Source organism: Sphaerodactylus townsendi, linkage group LG15 (assembly GCF_021028975.2).
Source record: "Sphaerodactylus townsendi isolate TG3544 linkage group LG15, MPM_Stown_v2.3, whole genome shotgun sequence".
In the NCBI taxonomy this organism is placed as follows: domain Eukaryota; kingdom Metazoa; phylum Chordata; class Lepidosauria; order Squamata; family Sphaerodactylidae; genus Sphaerodactylus; species Sphaerodactylus townsendi.
The window spans coordinates 3,446,628-3,466,953 of record NC_059439.1 but is presented as its reverse complement, the minus strand read 5'-3'; the positions used below and the strand labels follow the sequence as shown (position 1 = coordinate 3,466,953).

The following is a 20,326-nucleotide window of genomic DNA, read 5'->3' as shown; positions in this document are numbered from 1 at the left end:
AGGGCACAGAACCCCACCTCAAGGCCTTCCCAGTTGGTGAACTTCGGCAATCCTGATGGCTCCATCAAGGAGTCCAACAAGGCATCCCACACTAAGCCCATCACCAGTGGTGGCCTTGGGTAGTTCCGTTCATAGTGTAGACAGACATGTAGTACTGTGGACCAACACTCTAGTTGAGAGTCCTGAAATTCATATTAGACTTAAGCCAAGCAACAATAAAAATGTGTGTTTTAATCAGAATTTTGCAAGCCACCTCGCTGATCTTTTAAAATTGTATATCCCTTAAACAAAAGTTATGATTCACTTATTTTATATTTCTGTAAAAAAAGTTTAATTGTAAAATAAATACATCATTTCCAAGGTATGCAAAACATAATAAAAAGAATATATTATTTACAGCCAAAGCCCTCTCTTTACTTACATATTTACACCAAAATAGCATAAAAACCTCGTTGTAAAGTTTTGTTTTGTTGTCAAGAATAATTTTATACAAACTCGATTACATAAGAGACCTCTATCCTGGAAGTAGATAATACATTCGTTTGGGTTGCTGATCTGCATACTATTAGCTAGTTCTGCTCCCACTATCGTAGAACCATGCCAATCCAGTATCTATACTTCCACAGTTATTCTACTAAGAAAGCTGTAACAGCCTTCTATAGTTAAGGCTGGGTAACTTTCTTCATAAGTGGGCACCTTTGACCAAACAACTGTTCCTGGACAGACTCCATTCATCCCAGCTGGGCCTCAGTAGGGACTGATCTCACTTGGTTTGCCTAGAAGGTAGTTGGCTTGAGCCTGAAGTAGGAAATAGGATCCAGGAAACAGAGGGAAGTAATAGGGCAGCATAATTGGTCACCCAGCAATTTATGGCAACTCTTTTCCTAATAAAACTCATGAAGTACTGTTTGATGAGGTGCCAGTGTGGCAGAGTGTTCTGTCCTGTGCCATCTGTCCCAAGTGGAGTCACTGATGCATTAGTATGGTTTTTATTCATGTACTGTTTCTCTTGCTGGTTGTATCATTCACCCTTGGGGGAAGGGGTGTGGAAGTCAGTAAAGCATTTCTCTTTGTAGACATGGCAGTTAAAACAATATTCTAAACTTTCTGACCCTCCCCCCTTCGCACAGTACCTTCTCCGTAAACTATTACATAATTCCCGGGCAACAACAACAGAACCAAAAGTGAAGTCTTGACAGTAACAGTTGTATGATAATCTTCTACTACTCAATAAGGTGGGCAGTTCTCCATTGTTTATCAATATGGCACGTAAATTCCTGCATGTGAAGCATCAGCAATTGCCAAGACCCAAAAGGAACGTTCTGTTGCCCTCTGGGGCATTCCCCATGTTGATCAGTCAAGATGGCGACTTGTCACTGAGCTCCAGGTCCTTCGTTTCACTTTCTCAGACATGTATCTATGGAGCCTCATGGTCTTCATCAACAGGCTCATCAACTTCATCACCTTTACAAAACAAGAACTATGTTAAAGCTCAGAGATCCACCATTTTGAAAAATCATGTCAATGATGAAAGAGTTTCTGGACAGTTCAGTATCTGTATATGCTAAAGCAGGATTTCTCCATCTTTGTGGGGAAACTCAGCACCAGGAGAACATGCTTATTTCATGCAGGACATCCCAGATACAATCTCTGACATTAAATAGATCTCAGTTGCAGCACTGAGAACAGTTCCTGTTAGATCTGTGAAAGAGGAATGGTGAGATGGAACATGGAGCTAGATCAGGGGTCTGCAACCTGTGGCTCTCCAGATGTTCATGGACATGCTGGCAGGGGTTGGTGGGATTTGTAGTCCATGAACATCTGGAGAGCCGCAGGTTGCAGACCCCTGGGCTAGATGGATCTTGTCGATATTTTGAAGCAGGAATTTTGAATTAGCCACTGTACATCTAAAGGCTTAAAGAATGCTTGCACCTGGGTAGCTGTGTGTTCATCTCTTGTAGTGCCTTCTGCACTGCTAGTTTTAAAAACTTGGAATTTAGAGGGTGTTTTTTTAAAAAAGAAACATTTAACTATTTTATTGAAAAAAGCACTTGCAATATTATTTTGTAGCTTCTTATCCTGTGTAACCACTTTCAGTTAAATACTGCTCTTGGAGTGGTCAATAGTCAAGCTGGATAATGACTTATTCCAGAAAAAAAAAGAAGTTAAAATGGCCACAGCAAAATACAATTTCGGGATGGCTTCCCCAGTCTCCCAAAAGGGGAAACTGAATGGCTAAAGTGGTTTAGAAAATAGTAACATATTACAGGTTCACGTCCAGAACCAACTAATACATTATAGATTTTTGTACCTACAGGGGCTTTCTTGATAAAAGTTAAAATGGTACCCTATATAATAATACTCCAGAGGCAGGCAATGGCAAGCCCCCCTCCCCCACCCCCGTTAGTCTCTTGCCTTGACAATCCTGGGTTGCCAGAAGTTGGCTGTGACTTGACAGCCCTTTTCATCCATGCACAACAACACTCAGCATTTATGGAGCACTTTAGAGTACGCTGAGGTCTTTACATACATTAACTTGTTGCCATCTTACAAACGGTCTCTGAAGCATGAGCGTCTCTTGTAATATTTCGACATTGGGGCTTAAACTAAAAGTGAGAATGGTTTACCGCAGGGCAAAACAGACGTGGCAAACACCATGCAACTCATCCCTTTATCGAATGCAAACTGCAAGTTCATGCAATCTTAATTTGCTCAAGTGCCGTGCAGGGAAGGCAAAGGAGGTTTAACCCCTCAATCTCCATTCTGCTTCATTCATTGAAACTGGGATCCCTTCTTTGTTATTGGCATGCCAGAGCAGAGAAGCTGAATTTTGTACACTGAGAGGTTAAACCGTCTCTTCCTTTCTCACACAATTCTGAAGCACCCTGAGAATCCATGACCTTCACATATGCATTATGCAGATGGATGATAGTCATCACAGCTAATGGTCACTTGGTGAACTCATGATGCTTGTTATATGCCTGCTATGATTTCCCAGCGGGTTAGACTGGGAAATCGGGTTTCCTCAGTTCTTACTCTAAATATGGGAACGCCACAGGGCTGTGTGTTGAGTCCTTGATTGTTCACCCTTCATACATATGATTGTATTCCTGTCTATCATAGTAACACCATTATCAAATTTGCCGATGACACAACGGTGGTGGGGCTCATCTGTGGAGGGGATGAGTCTGCCTATCGGAGTGAGGTGGACCGATTGCTCTCATGGTGCAGGGAAAATAACCTGGTTCTTAATACTAACAAGACAAAGGAGCTTATAGTGGACTATAGAAGGAATAGCTCAGAAATTCAGCCCTTGACTATAAATGGAGATCAAGTGGACCGGGGGGCTAGTTTTAAATTTCTGGGCTATGATTAAAGAGGACTTGACCTGGGCGCATACAGACTGCCATGGTGGTTAAGAAGGCCCAGGTGCAAAGACTGTACTATCTTAGACTGTTAAGGAAACAACAACTGGATGGAAAACTCCTGGTGTCCTTTTACCGGCTGTGCTATAGAGAAAGTGTTCTTAACTCTACTGCATCTGTGTATGATTCTCCAGTTGCACAGTGGTGGATAGGAAGGCGCTCCAAAGGGTGATCACTACTGCACAGAGGATTATTGGCTGCCCTCTCCCCTCCTTGGAAGAACTCTATAATTCCTGAAGCCTAAAGAAAGCCCAACATATTCTGAGAGATCCGTTTCATCCAGCACACTCTCTTTTTGAACTGTTACCATCCGGCAGACGATACAGGTCTATAAAAACTAGGACAAAGAGGCTTAGAGACAGCTTCTACTCTAGAGCTGCGGTGATGCTGAACTCCGGGGCTTCGTGTTGATGCGTTTGGGGCTGTGTAGGGATGGGTGGAGGAAGGGGAAAGTGAGGATGGGGTAGGAGTCTGAAATTGTGTGCATCGAGGAAGGCTGCTGTAAATTTTCATTGTGCGTGCACAATGACAATAAATGCTTGTGCTTATAAACTGATCCAGTGACAAATCATTTGGAGAGGGCCTTCCACTTGAGTCACATAAAATCATGACCTTTCCTTCATGTTGTATAAGGAATAATACTGGTATCACCAAAAGGGTTATGCCCAGACAGCTTGCTTTATTCATTTTTAACACCGTGCTTTGCTCCCCATTTTTTTTGAGGGGGGGGGGTTAAGACAGTGTTCTTTCCTCCCCAATTTTATCCTCATAACAATCTCTGGGGGTGTGGGTAGGCTGATAGTGACTGGCCAGTGGTCAGGCAACCAGCTTCCAGGCCTGAGAAAATCCCCAAGAGAGTGGATTAGAACTTAATTCTCTCCCACTTCAACATTTTCACCACCCCATCACAGTTAAACACTGGGAAAAAAGATGGAAATATAAAGCCTACGTTCATTGTTGGAACTTCCATTTTCTTGGCGGAGCTTTTTCTTTTCTTCTTTCTCTTCACATTTGACATATTTTTTTCTTACCCTGGGAGCAGTGATAGTGGGATTCATTATACAAAATCACCAAATAAAGAAACTCCTCCATCCAAATATAGTCAGAATAAAACACAGTTGCACAAAGAAAACAAAATTAGAGCACCTTAAACATTTTTTAAAAAAAGACAGACATCATTGTCATGGCATATAAAAATATAGCTGAAGAGAACTTAGAAGAAGAAGAAGAAGAAGAAGAAGAAGAAGAAGAAGAAGAAGAAGAGGAAGAAGAGGAAGAAGAGGAAGAACAACAAGAAGAAGAAGAGCAGGAGGAGGAGGAGGAGGAGGAAGAAGAGGAAGAAGAGGAAGAAGAGGAAGAAGAGGAAGAAGAGGAGGAAGAAGAAGAAGAAGAGGAAGAAGAAGAAGAAGAGGAGGAGTAGGAGGAGTAGGAGGAGTTTGGATTTATATCCCCTCTTTCTCTCCTGCAGGAGACTCAAAGGGGCTTACAATCTCCTTGCCCTTCCCCCCCCACAACAAACACCCTGTGAGGTAGGTGGGGCTGAGAGAGCTCAGAGAAGCTGTGACTAGCCCAAGGTCACCCAGCTGGCGCGTGTGGGAGTGTATAGGCTAACCTGAATTCCCCAGATAAGCCTCCACAGCTCAGGTGGCAGAGCAGGGAATCAAACCCGGTTCCTCCAGATTAGATACACGAGCTCTTAACCTCCTACGCCACTGCTGCGTAGGCACATGGTTACAAATGTCCATCCTCTCCCTGCTGGAGCAGGACTCCCCCCATGGACACATCACTGGCGTCAACTTGCATAATAAATGGCATGGCTGGGTCTGCATGCCACAATATGGCCTTTGAGGTAAACAGCTTCTTTAATTCCTCAAAAGCCCTTCAGCACTCGGGTGACCAGTCCATCCGGCTCCCAGGCTCCTTGGCTTTAGGCCCCCTCCCCTTTGTTTTCGGTAAATCTGTGAGAGAGAACACAGCCTCTGCAAACTGGGGGATAAAACTGCAATATAAATTGCAGGAACCCAAGAAAAACTGGAGCTGGCTTCTCGTACGAGGGGCCTCCCAGTCCACCACAATCTGAACCTAGTGTCCATCCTGTGTCAGTCCATGGTCTGGGGGATAGCCCTGGCCAGCGACCACAACATAGAAGGGGGTACCACTCCGTTACCAACTGAAGAAGGGGACACAGAGTTCCAGAACGTGGAGGGAGGAAAGCCTTCCAAACCAGAGGAGGGAATTGGAGAAACAGAGGTCCTGAACCATACCAGACCCAGTGATGTCAACCTGAGCTGCCTTCCATGGCCCCCTCCAATCCCATGGCCCAGAGACAGTACGCCTCTGCTTCAACGGCCCTCCTGGACATCAACGGCTGCGCCCAGTCTCCTTACTAGTAAGACTCACAGTAGGGGGTTGGTGGCAGAAACCCCCTTAGGGAGCTTGGTGGCAGAAATCTCCCTGTACTGGGCGCAGACACGGACTTGGGCATTTTTAGTTGAAGAGCTGAGGTGGCGTGGGGAACCAGACCAGGAGTTCTGTGTTGGGGAGGAACCAGCCAAATTACATCTAGCGGAGGCGGCGGCGGGCAATGCGGTAGGCGGCTTCTGGGAAATCGACCCCGCGGCGGCAGGGGAGGTTGGGATGGAGTCGTCCAGGCCGGAGTTGCCCAGACCGAATAGCCCTAATTGGGACCTCCTGGCAATACGAACGGACACTGAACCGCTTGGGCTTTTTGAACGGCAGAAGAAGCCTATGCAACTGCACACACCATCGTTGGCTGAAGAATCTTTGAGCACAGATGCTCTCAATGAACTCCAGCTGAGTGACAGTCTAAGGCCATTAGGGGGCGTCTGGATGCATCTGTCTCCTTTGAGTTTTCGTGGGACTTTTTAATCAATATTCTATAGAGCATAACAAAACATTACTGGACATTTCAGGGTCTGTATTGTATCGCGACTGTGGAGTTTGCTACTCTTCCTTCCATTGTGGTGTATGCATATGTATGTATAAAGGGTACATATGCACATATTTAAATAATTTAATAATTTTAATAGATCTAATGGATTTAATAATTAGATAGGATCTAATGGGAGTGGGTATTAGCAGTATAGCGCTTGTAGGGATTAGTTAGCATGGGTAGACTGTAAAATTGAGGCCTGCTTGTTGTGGGCAGAATTCAGTGGGATTAGGTGAAGGTTAGTTAGCGATGCGAGCCGAGTCCACCCAAAGTGGGAGAGTTTTCGCCGGGGTTGTTTTAGAGGGGAACGGCGGGAATGGGGCACCCCTTTGGGGTTGGGGATCCCAGTTTTGATGGGACGGGCTCAGAGGATGGTAGGCGGAGGCCGCATGAGAGAAGGCATGGGTGAGATATGGCTATGCTCGCACTGATTAACCTTCGACCTCCGGAACCTATCCCGCGGGACTAAGGTGGTTGGGTTCTAGAAGTACCCTGCTTCGTCTTTGGTGTTGATAAATGCCAGGTCCATAAATAACAAGACCACAGTTCTCCGAGATTATCTCGGAGTTCAGCAGATGGACCTGGAAGTTGTATCACCGAAAACCTGGAAGTGCGAGAGTGGTGAGACCGTTGCCTTGGGTGAGGGCTTCAGCACCACCAGGTTTCGCCATGTGTCTCCACCGCATCACGCAAACACGGGCCGGGGGGGTGGCGGCAACAGTTAATCCGTGGATTCCATCCTTAGGGCGCATCCCTGTCCCAGAGATCACTGGCATGGAGTGTGTCGGCTTGGGAGTGGTTGGCTTCTGGAGAGATTGGCTATCCCCTCCTGGTGTACCGGACGCCATAGCACCACAGGGGATAGCCTGCCGCAGCTGCTGGAGGTGGTGGCAGACTGGGCGCAAGTTCGCGGGTTCCCCAAGCTTATTAGTTTTGGGGACTCTCAACGCTCCGATGTCGACGCTTCACCTCATGTACGGTGGCCAAAGGACCTGGTGTCAACCATGGAGACGCTGGTCTCTCCCCTGGTAAATTCTGGCCCCCACTTCCATGAAGCTGGCTATCACACACTGGACCTGGGATCTTCGGGTCAGGTGTTGACGCGGTCATATCCCTCCACGATAGAGTGCCATGGTCTGGAATCCACCACGCCCTGAAGGTTCGGATGCGCATGCCACACAATACCCCCTATCTAGGCGACGAAATGCTGATTTATGCTCGCCGCTGAGACTTCTACATGTGGATCCTGCCGGATTCCTGACTGCTCATGCGGGATCCTGGAACTCCACTGGCACCCTTGATGGACTGGTGGCGGATTGGAATCACCCACCTTCCAATGCCATCGTAGGCTGTTGTTCCCTCCCCGACGCCTCTTACTCTAATTCGACCTTCCGTTTCCTGGGGCTAGCTCCATGGTATACCGAGGAAGCTACGCCTTGGTTTGAAACGTGGGAGCTTTAGGACGGCTAGAGCGAAAGTGTGGAGGAAGTCTCGCGATCGAGGCAGCGCCGAATATCTTATAGGACGCTTATGAAAGCCTATGTAGATGGCTGGTATGAAGGAGGCGAAGAGAGCATATCTTCTCCTCTCCTCTCTCGCAGATCTGCTAGCTCTCGCCCAGCACAACTGTTTCAAGATTATTCAGTCTCCTCACCCTCAATCATCTGAGGGTTCAAAAAATGACCAATTGGCTATTAGCTGTGAGGCTTTTATGAGCTATTTTGCAGATAAAGTCGCTAAGCCGTCTCGCCATGTGACCTCCCTGCCACCTTAGGAGACACAATTGGCTTAACCGGAGGCTCCTCTTTACATCTTCTGGCCCTTGCTTGGCCCAGTTTCCCTGCTCTCTGAAGCCGCTGTTGACAGAATCCTGGCTGCTGTTAGACCTACTACCTGTCCTTCTGGATCCAGGCGTCCCTCCTTGGCTTATATAAAACATGCTGAGAGTCTGGAGTTATCTTAACCCCACCTGTTGAATATCATCAACAGCTCCCTTGAGCGAAGGAGTTTTTCCAGGTGGGTTGGAAGCGAGGCAGTGGTCCGCTTCCACTGTTAAAAAAAGACCGGCTGTTAGATCCTAGTGATCCCGCCACTACCGCCTCTTGTTTCAATCTTTCGCTTCTGGGGAAGGTAATTGAGAGAGTGGTGTTGGAGCAGCTTCAAGGTTTTCTGGAGGATGCATTGGCCTTCGCATCCCTTCCCAGTCCGCTTCTGTGCTGGGCATGGGACTCTGGAGATTCGGTTCCTCTGCCGCTGTCAAGCAGATATCGCCTCGCATGCAGCTTTCTGGACCGAGGCGGATCGGGCAAGCTGCTGCGTGTTATTGGATCTTACCGCAGCTTTTGGATGTGGTCGCACTCATGACCTTTGACCTGCACCGCTTCTGGCTGCTCTCTGGAGTGCGGGCACTGTCCTTCAATGGGATTGCCTCTGCTCCTCCGGGACCGGGGTCAGGGCAAGTGTGGTGTGGGGACCGGAATCCACCGGGCGTGTGCCCACTTCCATTGTGGGGTGCCTCAGGGAGCTTGCTGTCCCTGCTGTTGTTTAATATCTACATGCGACCCCTTGCTCAGCTGGTACGGAACTTTGGGCTGATGTGCAACCAATATGCTGATGAGACACTCCAGCTCATTCTGTCGTATGGAGGGGGGAGCGGTCACTGCCCCTGCAGCTCTTAAGGTACAGCATTGTTTGGGATGCTGTAGCTGGTTGGTTGAAGGCAGAGCAGGTTGCCAAAGCTGAATCCAACGAAGACGGAGATTCTCTGGCTAGGCCGCAGGTGGGGGGAGTGGGGGATTGCTTCAGCCACTGGTGTGGGAGGGAGTCTCATTGGCATCCCACCCCTCTTGTCTCAAGCAGAGCCTGGGGGTCCACCTGGATTCGCCTCTCTTTCTGCAATGGAGACCCAGGTGGCTTCCATGTAAATCTGGGTTGCCTTCTTCCATCTTCGCACAGTGGCCCGGCGTGCTGGCCCCTTCCTCTCCCAGACGGACCTTGGCCACTGCTGTAATCCATGCAACGGTCACCTCCAGGCTGGACTATTGCAGAATTGGCTTCTAAGCTGGCCTTCTCATGCGGCTGATCCTGAAATTGAAACTCGGTCCAGCATGCAGCGGCACGCCTGCTCATGGGAGGTGCCTTTAGAGACTCACATCATGCCCGCGGTGTTGCATCAGCTTGGCACTGGCTCCCAGCTGAGTCTCGGATTGTCTTCAAGGGTGTTGGTGTTAACCTTTAAGGCCCCACGCTGGCCTGGGACCTCTGCACTCTAAGAGACCGCCTGGGCCCAGAGGCGGTGAAGCTACCATGGGGGACATCCGGGGACAGCAAGCCCTGGCGCCACCTTGTGGTGGGCGGAAAAAATTGCAGGTTCAAGTTAGTGGCTTTTTCTATTCTCTCCAGGGTTTTTTCCCATTTTATTTTGGCTTGCAGGGGTGCAGCTTTTTAGGCTAAAGCAGCAATCTGCAAAATTTTCAGACTATTGTCAGGTGATTCTCCTGATGATACCAGTTGCTTGGGTGAAGCTTGAAATTCAGTCTCGGGTCCAAAGCTATGGACCCCCAAAATGTGGTGACTCCCATACTCCATTGCTTCCAATGGGAGCTAATAGTAAATGGGGGCATACCATTTTGAGGGTCCATAACTTTTGGATCCCCTGAATCAAACTTCACTAAACCCTTTGGTGGTACCCATAAGGGATAGTCTCCTCAGTTGATACCACTCCAGGTTTGGTGAAGGTTGGAGTTCAGGGGTCCAAAGTTATGGGACCCCCAAAAGGAGTGCCCTACCCCCATCCCCCCCCATTCCAATGGGGAGCTAATGGTAGATGGGGGCTACCCTTTGAGGGTCCATAACTTTGGGCTTCCTGAACCAACCTTCACTAAACCTGGGTGGTTTAATGAGAAAAGTCTTCTGAAGATAGCCTCAAAGTTTGGTACTGTTAGCTTACACATTGCTCCCCTGACAGGCACCCTCAAATTCTTTCCCTTAGGAATTCTCTCTTTAAATCCACCTCCTTTGGAGTGGGATTTTAAAAGGGAGAATCTGGGCTCCTAGATTGGGTAAAAAAAAAAAACATTGGAAAGTATTGTTTGTAAGGCTATTCTCAAAACCAGATTCAACTGGTAGTTGTGAGTTTTATTAGGGAGTTGTGTAGCCGTGGAGTTCTCGATAGATCTTGTTCCTCAACGCTTCGCCTGGAATCCTGTGGCTGGCATCTTCTAGAGGTGTAATCACAGAGAGAAGTCTGTTATAAGAGAAGGCTGGACACAGTGTATAGCCAGGACTTCTCTCTGTGATACACCTCTGAAAATACCCAGCCACAGATGCAGGTGAAAAAAACATTAGGAACAAGATACACCAGACCACAATGGCCACACAGCCCAGAAAACCCACATTACGGTCCAATATTGAAAAAATGATGCTGTTTGGGGTGGGGAATCTACCCCTGAAACAGCATCACTTTCAATGTTGTTTAAACTAGGGAGCCCAGAGTATCCCCTTAAGGTGGATTTAAAAGGAGAATCTGGGCTCTGTAGTGATGCTGTTTCAGGGTGGATTCCCCGTCTTCAAAAAATAGCATCACTTTCAATGTTGCTTAGCCAAAACTAGGGAGCCCTGGGTGTGTCTGGCAGATTTGTGTGTTGGGCTATGTCTCTATAAATGCGATGGTGATTCCCTTTGAGATGACCTGGTGCAAAAAAAATGTTGTTTGGTCGTGGGTGGGGGAGGAACAAGCTGCCCAAAATCGGGGAGGGGCGCAAAACTCAGATTTCCTGCCCTCGGCTTCCATTTCACCCTAGCTACACCCCCTGGTCTGGCCCCCATATGTCCTGCACGCCGGTCTCTGGGCATGCTCGGCAGAGCTACAATTCTGCTTGTGAGGATCCCCTGGCCTCTCTATGGACATGCTGCTGGCCTTCCACTAGGCCAGGGCATTTCACGGCCCTGGCCCCTGCCTGGTGGAATGCTCTCCTCACCAACTGTCCTGGACTCTGCAAGGGACCTTTAATGAATTCTGCAGGGCCTGTAAGACTGAGTTATTCCGCCGGGCTTTTGGAGAGTCCAGCCGCTGATAGGGGTGCCCGGAAACAGCTACAACCCGCTGTTCCCTTTGTAGGAGTTTTAATAGCGGGACGCCATCTTTATTTTAATTGATACAGAAATTGGATGCTGCTTTTAAATTGTTTTAATATTTATTGTCTTATCACTGTTGTAAACCGCCCTGAGCCCTTTGGGGGAGGGCGGTATAAAAGTAGAATAATAAATAAAATAAATAAAAATAAATTTAGGTCGAAACAATCTACATTCCCAAGTATTGTGGAGAGCAACAGCTAGCAGGTGTCTAACAAGCAGATAAAGCTTTGCCTGGGAACTAAAAGTAAAACAAAGCAAACAGAAGGGAGGGAGGGAGGGAGGGAGGGAGGGAGGGAGGGAGGGAAGGAAGGAAGGAAGGAAGGAAGGAAGGAAGGAAGGAAGGAAGGAAGGAAGGAAGGAAGGAAGGAAGGAAGGAACGAAGGAACGAAGGAAGGAAGGAAGGAAGGAAGGAAGGAAGGAAGGAAGGAGAGACAGAGGATCCCAGGTCCCACAACAATAATCAGACTGCCCTATTCTAAACCTGTTGATGTATCAAAGGGCACTCCAACATAGAGCACATCACAGTGGGCCAATGGTGAGATCAGAAAAGCATGGATTGGCATCCCATGACTGGCTGAGAAAGGAGAGAGTTGATGAACTAGGTGTAGCTGATAGAAGCACATTTAGCCATTATACCAATCTGCTTTTCAAATAGAAGGGCTGGGTCCATTAAAAATTGAATTAAATCCTACGTTCAGAGTCCAATCAATCTAGTCTCTGCAATCCTTAACAGATTCATACCATTCTAATTCTATCGAAGTCAATACTCTTAGAAGGATGTACGTCTGCCTAGGATTGTACAAAAAAATTCAATATTTAGCTGTCTACGAAAGCAAAACAAATAGACCGCACCAAAGTTTGCTAGGTGAAAGATAGCATATGTTTCAATTCTTAATTGAATTTGTATCCTTCAAAAAGAACTGTACTTTGTGGCTTCATTCGTCTTATCACTAAGGCTCTGGTGGACCATGTCCCTAGCATTCTTTATGAAATATTCTGAAACAGATGCAGCTGAGATTCTTCAGGATGAAATTAAGAACAGGTGTTGTTGTGAGGTTTCTACCTGCTGTGAATGCCAGATATAGTTTATAAAATCACATATGGGTTATAAAATCCATCAGTTGATATTTTCTTTTACAAAACCCTGCATTGTTCAGTTTCTCTCGTGTTTGCTTAAATTAAAAGTGCTACAGGATTTTTTTTTTAAAAAAAAACAGTAATGTGAGTTTAAACTAAACCAAACGGGGAATCTTTTTTCAGACACATGCACACATAGGTATACTTTCACACATTGTCCTTATTTAGATCATGGTAGTATTCTGTTGAATTTGTGAACAGTTAATTAATTTTGGAGTACTGTGTTCAGTTCTGGTCGCCACATCTCAAAAAGGATATCGAAGAGATAGAAAAAGGGCAGAGAAGGGCAACGAGGGTGATTGAAGGATTGGAGCACCTTCCTTATGAGGAGAGGCTGCAGCGTTTGGGACTCTTTAGTTTGGAGAGGAGACGTCTGAGGGGGGATATGATTGAAGTCTATAAAATTATGCATGGGGTAGAAAATGTTGACAGAGAGAAATTTTTCTCTCTTTCTCACAATACTAGAACCAGGGGGCATTCATTGAAAATGCTGGGGGGAAGAATTGGGACTAATAAAAGGAAACACTTCTTCACGCAACGTGTGATTGGTGTTTGGAATATGCTGCCACAGGAGGTGGTGATGGCCACTAACCTGGATAGCTTTAAAAAGGGCTTGGACAGATTTATGGAGGAGAAGTCAATCTATGGCTACCAATCTTGATCCTCTTGATCTCAGATTGCAAATGCCTTATCAGTCCAGGTGCTCAGGAGCAGCAGCAGCAGAAGGCTATTGCTTTCACATCCTGCATGTGAGCTCCCAAAGGCACCTGGTGGGCCACTGCGAGTAGCAGAATGCTGGACTAGATGGACTCTGGTCTGATCCAGCAGGCTAGTTCTTATGTTCTTATGTTCTTATGAACACTCCCAGGTTCTTAACCTGGCCTTTAAATGCCAACTCCAATCCATCCACTACAATTGGATTCAGTCTCTCTACAGCTTCTAAACCAGGATCACCTCTGTCTTTAAGGTTCAGCCTTAACCTCCTAATCATGGCCTCAAAGCATCTGGAGGTTTGAATAACACTTATCTTAAAAGAACCACACACTCTCATTCTGCAGGCCCTCATAAATTCTGAAGAGCACAGGAGAGAGAACAGAACTTAGGCACTCAACAGCACAAATCCCATTCCCTTTATTCTGTTCTTTGGGTGACAAGTCTTTGTGTATGATTGGACAAAATAAGATGGAAACCACTGAAGACCTACTGACCTAATGCCACCTTCATATTCCAACCAATGGATGAGAAGGGAGTCATCAGCTGTATCAAAGGTTGCTGATTAATCTAACAATATTAGCATGTAATGAGATGTTTTACTCCCACGAAAGAGTTCTAACAGGACTCTGCCCATTTAAAATGTTTAGCAGCAGATTTCCTCAGGAGTTATCTATTAAAGGCTGTCTTTCAACCGCTAAATCCGAAAATACAAACAAGCAAGGTGTGGCTCTGTTCTCTGACAAACTACACTGAAAATCTTCACAGATGTTTATCTTTTTTTTAAAAAAAGTTATTTTTAATAAGGAAGACAACATAGTATACAGGCAAGGGAAAATTAACCCCATAATTACTGCCAAAACAAGGGCTAATATTATCAACGTTCCTAATAGCCCTTAATCATATCATAGTAATATTTTAAAAGAAAACCAGGCTTCAAGTATTTGTCGCACTGCCTTTAGGGATTATCAAATAAATCCAAGTCGCACCCAGAAACCTGACCTAGCCTTCTGTGACTTCCTTCCAGGGAAATCTGATTTGCTTATCACAATAGTGCATTTCTGTAACAGTTTGCTTCCTCTAGATGTCTTCTATCGTAATGATAAGATTACTATCTAGATAAGTGATTGGTTCTTAAGTAAGTATGGGATCATCAAAACAGGCACTATGTACCTGATGAGCTAGTCACCAGGTACATACAAGATATGTCCTCGTTATCTTTCCTAAAGGAAGATAACTTAACTCTTAATCTCTATTAAAAAGCAATTAATCTAACTTTCATTTGTTTCAAGTAACAGTCAAAGATTAAAATAACTTTAAACAGCCAGAGTTCCCTGGCATTAATATCTGGTTGTTGTGGGATTTCCGGGCTGTGGTCTGGTAGATCGACAGCCACACAGCCCGGAAAGCCCACAACAACCAGTTGAGTCCAGTCGTGAAAGCCTTCAACAGTACATTGGACATTAACATTGTTCACTGTGCATTAACCCACAGTTAGCATACATGATCCACAAGAAAGGGGATGATATTATGCAGATACTGCAACAAGAGGGGATGACTTTCTCCTATCCAGCTTTCAACCCAGATTGTCCCCTCATGGAAAAGAAGTTGTCTTTGTTCTGGGATCCACGTCTCGAGTCTGGCTGAAACGGATCAGAGACAGATGTGTCATCCAAGAACGCCCGGAGCTTTTCCATCACCACAGGCTACAATTTGTCACTGAACTCTTAACCCAGTCATCCCTAACCCATAGGTGTCAAACTCGCGGCCCTCCGGATGTTATGGACTACAGTTCCCATCATCCCCTGGCAGCATCGTTCTGGCAGGGGATGATGGGAACTGTAGTCAATAACATCTGGAGGGCCGCGAGTTTGACACCTGTGCCCTAACCTTTCTGGGGCATCTTTGAAACTCAGGCATAGCGTGTGGTGGGCACAGCTACAAAACGGCTGCTGCCACAGCTTATTTGCAGCCACACTGTGAAGATTCTCGTGCTGTGGTCAGGGCAGCGGCTGCCAAAGTAACATGTTTAAAAATCTGCACACCCAATGGACTCTCCAACAGCCAATCAGATGCCTTGCAGATGCCCACTTAGCCTTATCTATTTTCTGCAAACATTTGGTAGGCACCAGAAAAGATCACAGTGGGTTGCCATGGTGCCCATGGGCACCATATTGGGTACCCCTGCCTTAGCCAATGACTGTCAAGAAGAGGTCTAATAATAATAATAATAAGAAGAAGAGTTTGGATTTATATCCCCCCTTTCTCTCCTGTAGGAGACTCAAAGGGGCTTACAATCTCATTTTCCTTCCCCCCTCACAACAAACACCCTGTGAGGTAGGTGGGGCTGAGAGAGCTCTGAGAAGCTGTGACTAGCCCAAGGTCACCCAGCTGGCGTGAGTGGGAGTGTACAGGTTAATCTGAATTCCCCAGATAAGCCTCCACAGCTCAGGCGGCAGAGCTGGGAATCAAACCCGGTTCCTCCAGATTAGATACATGAGCTCTTAACCTCCTACGCCACTGCTGCTCCTCCTACGCCACTGCTGCTCCTTCAATAACTGCTTCCTTCAAAGGTGGAGGTAGCGCCCTCTCAGTCTGTAAGGCAACAATTACTTTAACCAATGGCTCTAAACAAGGTTCTAAAAGCCAGGATGATCCTGACAGCCGTGCCCCACAGGAAGCAACAAACACAAAAGAGCACTCATCTTTGCGGTCACCCGCCTGCTTCGGCCTGTCTGGCCATCTTTATCGACAGCTCCGTGTGCCTACATGAATTGTTAAGCTTGCAAAGAATAGTGTACAGGTTAAGTTCTCCTGCAGGAATCACACAACACCCACTGAAGACTGAAAATGCTCCACTTACTTCATTATGACCAGGATTATGATGACAGCAAAACTGAAGACGGAGAAGACAACTGCTACCACCACGAAGATGGTAGCCGACTGGCTGGCTGCCTCGTGGCTTTTGTGTGACTTTAAGAACTGTTCAACACAACGCTCACCGTAGTAGTTTGGATGGCATCTAAAAAAAATAGCATGGAAATCAGTTAATTGTGCTGTAGTTGAATACTTAACGCCATTGGCAAAGTCAAGCTGTCCTTCACAGTCCCCTTTATTCCCCGCTGAAAGCTCCCTCCCAGTTTCCCAAGAATTCGTAAAAAACAGTCTTTGGAGCCGAGGTGTCCCAAGGTCGGCGGCAGACAGTGAGAGAGCCCCACGAGATAATGGACGTTATTCTTTTCTCATGGGACAGAAGTGCCAGGGGAAGCCTAGTTTCCTACAAAACATGTGAAGCCATGAAGTAGAGATCAAGGAAAGAATGCACAGATAGCAGTGGTTACATATAGCAGACTAGTCTATCTTTCGAGCAGCACTGATTCGTTATTTTAGGCAGCTACATAGAATTGGGAACGCATCTGAATCACACAGACATCCTCCTGACACTGACAGAGTAATAGCCATTAATAGCATTTATTTCCGCTTTCTCATTTTCTCAAGTTTCTGAGACTTTCCGGGGAGGTCAGTGATTTTTCAGTAGATACGTTAAGATTATTTTCAATAGTCTGATTTTTTGTCGGCCTGAAAACGATATTCCCTCAGAGATCTTAGATTCACAAATGGGATTCAGACAGAAGTCAACTTACTTGCAGGTGGGTATCTGGAGATGTTCAATAAATTTGCATTCGCCGTGAATGCAGAAGTTCTTGAAGTCTTCTTCACATGGTGTGCGGCTTTTTGTTTTCTTTTTCTTTCCCTTCCTTCCCCCTTTTTTGAGTTTGCCAGGATTCTTCTTTTCACTTTCTGACAGTGCTGGTTTCTTCAGCTGTGATTCAACTGCAGAATGAAAGCATGCATTTATATTATTTACATTTGTATTGTATCCAGTGGTGGGATCCAAAAATTTTAGTAACAGGTTCCCATGGTGGTGGGATTCAAACTGTGGCGTAACGCCAATGGGGCTGGGCGGGGCATGATGGGGGCATAGCCGGGCATTCTGGGGGCGGGGTATTCCTGGGCGGGGCTGTGGCAAGGCCGCAGCCGCTGCGCCGGTCCTTAGTCGGGAAACGAATGCACGCAGGCGCGGGCTGCCACGCACACCGGTGCACCTCCTGCTAGACTGCTTCAAGTTCTGCGTGCTACTGCTGAGAAGAGGGGCTTAACTAAGGCAAAAATCACATGGCAAAATCACCAATTAGTAACCCCCGCTCGGCACACACAAATAATTAGTAACCAACTCTCGGGAACCTGTGAGAACCTGCTGGATCCCACCTCTGATTGTATCCTTTCTTCCAGAAACTCAGAGGGGCATTTTAGCATGACCTACAAAGTAAATTATACCAGGGATTTGGGGGGGGGGGGGACACACGACATCATCCCTATTAAGCTCATGGATGAATGAGCAATTGAACCACAGCACCCTTTCGGCTACATTTATTTAGCTAAATGTGCCATGCTAGCATTCACCATTACAGGCCAGGGCCGTTTCTGCACAGCCAGAGCAGCGGCTTCCCACCGGCTTAAATAAAGCCGGTGGCGCGTCAGGACCGCTTGCATGGTCCCGTGTGGGTAGTCCCGACGCTGACGCTGCCCACAGGGGTGGCTCCGCATGGGGGTCTGAGGGCAGCGGGGGCGAGTCTTTCCAGCCGTCCAGTGCTGCACAGGAAGGAAAAGTAAATGCCTCGCAAACCCCAGAGGGGCCAAAAACGGCGCCCACACGCCGGTGCGATTCGCGCCACACTGGCGGGAAGACGCTGCTTTTGAAAAACCTCGCTCCTTGAGCAAAGTTCAAAAGTGTGTTTACTGTCCCTAGGGCGCTGTTATTTGGCTGTGCGGAAACAGCCCAGGTTTCTAGAATGCATGCTCTTCTGGCCAGATAACAAATCAGGATGCATTTAATTTGAGAAGACCCTGAAAATAATCTAACCTGTAAGATAGTTTTGTGACAGCAGAAAGGCGATGAAGAGAATCAAGAATGTGGGAAACCAAGCCGACATGCTTGCCTAAGTTGTTTTAATCTATAGATGCATAGATCAAATAATCTCCGAAGTCAAGGAGCCAGGCTGCAGTGAGTTTAAGGTAGTCACAAGACAGGTTCATCTGTGAATTCTCAGCAGTTGGCAGGCACCAAATGAAAACCTTTTGGGTTTTCAGCAGAAGGAATGTCTCAGACTCCAGATGTAAAATCCACAACAGCTCTGAAGTGATTTTGATTCTGTGGCTTATGTTGGAAGGCTAACAACCTTTTAAATAGAGTGTCATATTTGATTCTCCTTCCTAAATACTGCCCTGCTAAGCAGAGTTACACCCTTCCTTCTATGGCCATTTACACCTGTGAAATTAACCGTGCGACTGTTTAAAACAGGACTGTCAGTAACAGCCAGTAAGACCAGCTACAGACTTATAATTATTGCAAATCAAGTAGGGTTCACTAATTAGGGTTAGCCATTTCCTTTTCAGATCTGTTCAAAGAACAGCACAGTAATCAGTTTAGGAGTTGCCAATTTTTTAAAAAAAGACAAAGAAAATAAAAAGCCCCACAAAACCAGAGGATTAAATGCAGTGGTGGGATTGAAATAATTTAACAACCCGGTTGTGGTGGGTTTTCCAGGCTGGGTGACCGTGGTCTGGTAGATCTTGTTCCTAACATTTTGCCTGCATCTGTGGCTGGCATCTTTAGAGGTGTATCACAGAGGGAAGTCTGGTACACAGCCCCTGGTGCTGCAGTGTGGCTGCCATGTTTCTCACCTGGATCTGCCCCACGGCAAGGCCTTTGCTCTGCGAATTTCCTGAACCACAAAGGTTGAGGTCTTTTTGAAATGCCCTTTTGTTGGTCCGGAGGCTTCCACCAGTGTGCAAAACTCCTCCGTAGCCTAAATGCAACCAGTTTTCCCACCTCACCGTTCTGGCCCGCCCCACCAATGAACAGGCGCTGGCCTTGCAGTGAAAAAAACAACAACGGAGAGAGAAACCTTGATTTTTATAAAGGAGGGAGAAACGTTGGATAGAAAAGTGGCATGTGCAGGCGCCGTGAACGAGAGGGCAGCTGCATTCGGCTCCCGCGACACGCCAAGCGCGATTTTAGGGATTTTACATTTTTTTTTTAGATGGAGGGGTTGGGTGGGAGGATGCATGCGCATCCGGCCGTCGCACGTGCAATGATTTTAGATGGGGGAGGGGGCGAGGGCGCTGATTCTCAGCACTTGTTTTGTGTTCAGAGTCATGTAAAACTAAAATAGTGAAAGTGAGTGGGGGGAATGGGGCGAGATTCAGCCTATCTGAATGCAGGAAACAGAGGCTGCCCGCAAATGCGGTGCTTAAGCAGTGATTATGGGGAACCATTCGGGGCTTATCTCACCGACCTGAACTCGAGCGAAGGAAATAGCCGGGCAGCAGTGAGGAACTGTAAGAAGGGTGAGAAACCTCACAGTAGATATGCGCCCCGGCTCAACCATGGAGCATTTAGAAAGTGAAAATCAGCCTGAGTCTCTTTACAGGAGAGAAGGGGGGGGGGTATAAATCCAAACTCTTCTTCTTTTTCTATTGTGTCAAGTCAATCTTTATTGGCTTATTAGCATAAAAGACAAATGAACAAAAGAATATATTCGTATATAACATAATAGATCTTGCGAATTGGCCGTCATGCTATAGAAGTCTTATTCTACATTTGTAGTTGCATCTCAATAGCGAGACATAGAAATTTGCCGGTTGTCTCGGTTATATTATCAACATCACTGTTCAACACGTATAAGTTTTTTGTGGTTCCGATAAACTTATTTTTTCTTTGTCAGAACCAGTTGCAAAAGGTTTAGTCCGGTTGTCTTATAAAGAGAGCAGTGCAAAAGCACATGGCCGAGCAATTCTCCACAGTTCATAGTGCATGTGCAAATTCTCTCATGATGGGGAATTTGCAACTGTCTGCCTTGTAACAAAGCTGATGGTAATACATTACATCATAGGCGAAGCT

At 46.5% G+C, this 20,326-nt stretch overlaps 1 protein-coding gene across 1 annotated transcript in view; it reads right to left on the bottom strand.

The window, feature by feature from the left end:
- Positions 1-317: 317 nt before the first annotated feature.
- Positions 318-20,326, bottom strand: part of AREG (amphiregulin) — a 42,906-nt gene continuing 22,897 nt past the window's right edge. Inside the window, exons 3-6 of the mRNA XM_048517812.1 lie at positions 17,007-17,196; positions 16,226-16,384; positions 4,375-4,457; positions 318-1,464 (exon numbers count right to left, since the gene is read on the bottom strand). Coding sequence (XP_048373769.1) covers positions 1,418-1,464; positions 4,375-4,457; positions 16,226-16,384; positions 17,007-17,196 — 479 coding nt within the window. The 3' untranslated portion in view covers positions 318-1,417. The remainder of the gene's footprint in view (positions 1,465-4,374; positions 4,458-16,225; positions 16,385-17,006; positions 17,197-20,326) is intronic.